Genomic DNA, 6,202 nt, shown 5'->3' with positions numbered 1-6,202 from the left:
GTGACCGAGTTAACTCATTGTCGGCTGAGGGCTGAGTTCTACTCTTCGTGCCCTGAACCGGGCAAACAATCCGGGCCCATTGAACCGAGCCTGACCCAGCAATGCAATCCAATCCAAATTTTTAACAGCCATGCGTTTTCCAGCTTTTTCGTCCCAAACAAGCCAACAAAATATAGACCGTAAAAGCATGACAGGACTAGAGCCCCCACCAATGGGCAATGTCCCAAACGGTGGAGGACATTCTGGGCCCCCACCAAAATTAGATCAAAAATAAAAGTAGGGTTAAAATTTTTTTTTTTGAAATTTTAAAATCATCCAGCCCTCTTCTAGGCTCTCTGCAATATTCCGAAAATCCAAAATTACCCCCCAAAATCTTGTGCATACCAACCAAGCCATGGGCAGATACAAATGCACTCTTGGGAAACTTCTAGCCTTCTTCTAGGCTCTCACGCACTCCCCAAGTCCCAACCCAGCGAGCCCAAAAGATCATCCCCAGCTAGCTAAACCACAGTAGCACGCCAACACCATGCTACACAATAATGAGTAACCCCACATTGTTTTTAATTTTTTTAAAATCAGTAAAACCCGCAGAGAATCCCGCCTTAGACCCTATAAATCCCCTCCTCTACTCACCCATTCACCTCATCTTCCACTCTTCATCTCTACCCGCCCCCCCCCACCCCCCCCCCCCCCCCCCCGCCTCTCTCTCTCTCTCTCTCTCTCTCTCTCTCGCGCTAGAAAAAATGATGGGCTCTCTGGGGTTTCAAGCTTTGGTGCTTGTGCAGCTTTCGGTGCTCTCACTGAGCTGCCTCAGTGTCTATGGAGAGGAATTTTACCAACACTACCCCCACCCTCCGAGTGTCGCCCCCCATCTCCCTCCTGCCCCCCTCCACGGTGGCCACCACCACCACCACCACCACAAGCACCACCCCAGCTTCCACCACACGCCCACCCCAGCGCCGGCTCTAGCCCCTCATCGCCACGCCCCGTCTCCGCACTATAACCAACCGGCCCACCCTCCAGCCCGTCCACCGGTTCATCCTCTCCCCCCTGCTCATCCCCGGGTCCCCCACTTCCTCCCAAGGAAGCTCGTCGCCGTCCAAGGCGTTGTCTACTGCAAGCCCTGCCAGTACGTAGGCTCCAACACCCTCACCGGAGCTTCACCCCTTCTTGGTAAGTCACTTAACGAGCACAAAACGGGCAATGTGCGTCTCACTAACGAGTTATTTAAGTTACTGTCTTGAAATATGAGCTACCCTTTGGTCAAAACTCTGTAACAACACAATATTTTATGGCCGCCGCAGGTGCCACCGTGAAGCTTGAGTGCAACAACAGCAGGATGCCCGTAGTAGAGGAGGCCAAGACCGACAAGAACGGGTTCTTTTTCATTCATGCGCCCAAGAGCGTCACCACCTTCGGCGCCCGCAAGTGCAAGGTGTTCCTCGTTTCGCCTCCGGCGGACTCCCCGTGCACCCGCGCCACCAACCTCCACGACGGCTCTTACGGTGCCGTCTTGGACCGCTTGGAGAAGCCCCCGCATGGTGACGTGGCGCATCTTCCCTATGCTCTCTACACCGTCGGGCCCTTCGCCTTCGAACCGGCGCCGGCCCACCCCGGCAAGTGTCCCCGTTGATCGGTCTGCGTGCAGGCGTGCAGCTGGAGCTAGGCTTGTCTACTCGATCGGTCGCAGACTTGGTGTGACAATAATTAGCGTGATGTTCCATAAAGTTGTCTAGCTGGGACTTTTGGGTCTTTTGAGGGTTTGTTTAATTAGTGTTAATTACCTGTTTGGCTTCTGTTTCTGTTTTTTTATTTTTATTTATTTTTGGTTTCGTTTTATGAATAATGCGCAATTATTAAAATAATTTATTTGTATTTATGGTGTTGGGAAATGGGCTGCTTTTCAATTTGAACTCTTCAAGTACTTTTCTTTTACAGTGCCAGTCAGTCAAGGGGGGGACCAACGGGCGGGTAAGTAACTTTTACAGGTGGGTCAAATTGAGGCAAGATTAAGCAGTTTGCGAGTTCATCTAATACCTCACGGCAGCTCGTCTAATAAGCCGACTCCAAGCAAATTCGATAAAAATTATTTTAAATATTTAATTTTTTTTATTTTAAAATATATTTTTTAAAAATTATATTTATTAATTATTAATTAGTTTTGTAATTTGATTTATTTATTAGTTTGAAATGAGTTTTAGTTGGGTTGAATTTAAGATTGAGCTCGAGGTCAGGTCAACTCATTTATGTGTAAAATAAGTTTTTGTCGGCAAGTTTTGAATCATATCAAATTATATATATGTTAAAGGAGTCCAGCTTGAACCAAAAAAACTTTGAACTCAAATTGATCCAGCTTACCCATAAATAAATGAGTTGCATTGACTTGCCTCATTCCTTAAGTAAGCTCAGCCTGAGCTTACTATAATTTGGCTTACTATAATTTGGCTCACTTGACTCTTTTGTAATCCTATTATTTTTCTTATTTATTTTGATTAAACGAGTTGAGTGCGGGTTTTAAAATATTTATCATATAAGTTTAAATTTGTATATCAATGTAAAGATATAATGAAATTATTGCTAACTGTTGGGAATATCTTTAATCTATAAAATCTAATAATTTAATATCATTATGTTATTCAATTAAAAGAATAAAATGTATAATAAATATCTGGATTTATATTGAATGCAGAATAAATACCTAAATTATAGATGTGTCTGATTTGATTGTCCAGCTTTTGGTGGGGAGCTTTGATTTTTCATAATTAAATTCCTAAGTGCTTCACTTGTGTTTTTCTCTTTAGATGGGAAAAAAAAAAATGGGAAAATTATATCTGATTTGACTTGGGGATCATAAGTCTATTATGTTTTCTTTATATATTAGGTTAATTTTAGGAGCTTATCAGTCCTAAATTAACTTAGTATGTGGGTTTGTACACATTACAAGATCCATACTCAATAGATGTTAAAATATCTCAATAGAATAATTGTTCTTAATTATGTGAGACCATAATAGGAAATTAAAATTTCCTAACAATTTCCCACTTGGGCGACACATAAATATCAAAAACAATTATATTACTCAAATCTTAAGTATGCATAATATGACCTTATAACATCTCCTTAATTCAATATTACTCATCTCATATGCTAGCATGGGATCAAAGTGACATTCGTTACACTAACCCATCAATGGTCACCACACTAATATACTCAATGACATAGATCAAGTATGGATGTGTAGCATGATAACATGCATGCTCTTTAACCTTAACATGCATATCCCAACTGGTCCTACCTTATTCCTCATGAGATCAACCTTAGTTCCTTAATCCTTAGCTCTTCCAAAAAAAAGATAACATTCAAAGTCACAAATACATAAAAAAAAAAATGCATTCCTTTATTACTTTATTTTGCTAAAAACAATCCAAAACAAATGTCTACAAGAAGGAACATAAAAAAAAAAATACAAACTCCCACTAAACCGTAATATTATCAAACAAGACGAAACACATACGAGCAGTGTGCTCATGAAACACCTTGGACGATAAACCCTTTGTTGACTTTTTGAGTCTAATCTCTGTTTTGATGTTGACAAAACACTTGAATCTAATGTGTGTGCCTAGTATTTGAGCAGGTTAATTATTCAGAACACATACATGGAAGAGGGAACTGGAAGCCTGAATAGACTTAAAGATTATATGTTTTTGGCGCATTCCATTAAGAGCAGAGGAAAAGAAGACATATTTTTCATTTGTAATGCATTTAGTTTTAAGCCTTGGTCTGTAATAATACATTTCATGCATGATGTGATTGAAAGCTCAGAATAATCGTAGGCGGTGTAGGGAAATCGAAAGTCCATAGAAAAGACTTTGGTTGATTGAACCACTATTTGCCCGGAGTCAAAATGTTGACCATAGCTCAGTCAACCGACCCAACTTTGAACTAAGCGTTCACGGTCGACGGACCTCTGCTCTACCTTCCTCAGCCGACTGATAATGAAGTTTGATACTACCATGGTTGACCGACCTTCATTGATGGCAGATTGTCCTTTTATCATGGTTGACCGAACCCACGAAGGGTTTCAGATCGCTTGTCGTTTGGTCGACCAACCTAATTTTCAGTTAACCAAGCACAGCCGAAAACTGTTGGTTTTGTTTTGAATGGTCGACTGACCCGAGCTTAGGTCGACCAAACCTTTCTGTTTGGCCGAATTATTAAGCACTTAAACGTAATTAATTTTTTCATTAAACCTTTCCAAAATACCAGTCGTGTTCCTAATGGTTATATTTTTAGGGGACTCTGTATATACCCTATTGTTGACTTTTTGAGTCTAATCTCTATTTTGATGCTGAAAAACCACCAGTATCTTATGTGTGCATTTAGTGTGTGAACAAGTTTTCATTTCAGCATGAACATAAGATACCGAAAAATGAAAGCCAAGATGGGACTCAAAGCGTACTCATAGCTTGACATATCCCATGAAGACAGAAGAGCAAAGAAGACATTTGTTTTGTAATTGTATTACATTTAATTTTTTTTATCTTTGGTCTGTAATAATGTATGTATTTGCATAATATGTTTGAATACTCAGTAATGACTGTAGATAGACTTTAAGGCTAACTTCGGTCGACCAATGTCGGGTTTTTTAGGCAAAATTAAAGAGCCTTGACCTTAGCTAGACCCTAGGTCCCTGCACGTAACTTTAAAATCAAATCAGGACTTAAATGGACACTTTAAGTGTGTTCGGTCGACCGAACCCAAACCTATATAGAAGCTTTAGTCGATCAAACCTAATAAGGTCAACAGGTTGACTATTCAGTTGACCATTTTTTAAATGAATTCGAACTGCTCGGTCGACTGAACTGGCACGTGGGTAATTCTCAATGCTCTGGTCGACCAAACTCTTAGTTGAAATTTGATTTGGTTGACCGAACGTCAAAATTTGGTCAACTGAACATGCCCTGGTCGACCGAACCTCAGAGGGTTCCAAAATCGCCTTAATATGGTCGACCAAAACCTCAGTTCAAAAATGTCATGGTCAACTCAACGTGTCAATATGGTCAACCGAACCTTTAATATGGTCGACCGAAACTCTAGGGTTGGAATTTTTTAAAAGCGCTAAAACGTCATTAAATTTTAATTAAACTTTTCCAAAATACCGAACGTGTCCCCAACAGGCATAATTTTCAGAAAATCTATAAATACTCCCTCCATAACTTAGATTAGAAACTTTGATTAACTCCAAATTCTCTCTAAACCTTTGTTAATCAAAGTTCCCCGAAAACCAATTTTTATTGATAAAATCATTCTTTTGGGGCCAAATCTTTTATACAAATCTCTCCAACTCTCTTTCATGCATTTATTTCAAAATCATTTTTGAGGAGAGTATTTTATTTAGGGCATTTCATTTTCTTTTACTCTCACATAACTTTTATCTTTGAAAAACATTTTTGAGAGTATTTGCTTAAGTTTTCTCCTAGTTATTTATTTGATAAATATTTTTAAGGAGAAATTTATTTACAGCACAAATATTTTCTCGAGTTTAAATTCCTAGATTCTCCAAATATTCTTTCTTTGCAAAAATATTTATAAGTGAACAATAATACTCATTTTTCATATATATAGTTTGTTTGTGCAAATATTATTTGATAAACACCCTTTACTCTACTGAACTTAACTCATATCATATTAGAGTGCATGTATTGAGCTATACTATTGTACATCATCTACTTAGTATAGAAACACTGTTTTTGTACACAAATTTTATTGAATATCTGTTGTACTCCTAACGTGTGGTCAGAAGAGGGAGACTAGTCCTGTGAATAGTCTCGTATTTGCTCAAACTCGGTTAGGAGAGCATCGAATTGATTCATACCCGGTTAGGAGAACTAGGAGATGCACCCTCCTGAGAAAGTGTGCAAGGTGTTGGCTCCACCCGGTAAGTGAGCTGGGGAATGTCTGCCCCGGAAGGACATTGTGAACAGTTTCTACTTTACCCGTAAGTGAGCAGGTTTAGTGGAATCCTTGAGAGGTATGCCCAAGGCGGGAACGTAAACTGTATTGGCCGAACCTCGTTAACAAATATGTGTGTCATTCTCTCTATATCTTATTTAATTTCCTACACTTTAAATCTCGCATGTGTATGAATATTTATTTAATGTCATAATTATTTGCATACACACATTTGATTTAAATAAGATAT

At 39.4% G+C, this 6,202-nt stretch overlaps 1 protein-coding gene across 1 annotated transcript; it reads left to right on the top strand.

Annotated features, from left to right (window-relative positions):
- Positions 1-646: 646 nt before the first annotated feature.
- LOC131144870 (non-classical arabinogalactan protein 31) lies at positions 647-1,875 on the top strand. The gene is made up of 2 exons (XM_058093790.1): positions 647-1,173; positions 1,305-1,875. Exons 1-2 carry the CDS (start codon positions 744-746, stop codon positions 1,631-1,633), a joined length of 759 nt encoding a protein of 252 aa, XP_057949773.1. The 5' UTR covers positions 647-743; the 3' UTR covers positions 1,634-1,875.
- Positions 1,876-6,202: the final 4,327 nt, after the last annotated feature.

The sequence above is a fragment of the Malania oleifera genome, chromosome 12, assembly GCF_029873635.1.
Source record: "Malania oleifera isolate guangnan ecotype guangnan chromosome 12, ASM2987363v1, whole genome shotgun sequence".
Lineage (NCBI taxonomy): Eukaryota > Viridiplantae > Streptophyta > Magnoliopsida > Santalales > Ximeniaceae > Malania > Malania oleifera.
This window is presented reverse-complemented; position numbering and strand designations above follow the sequence as displayed.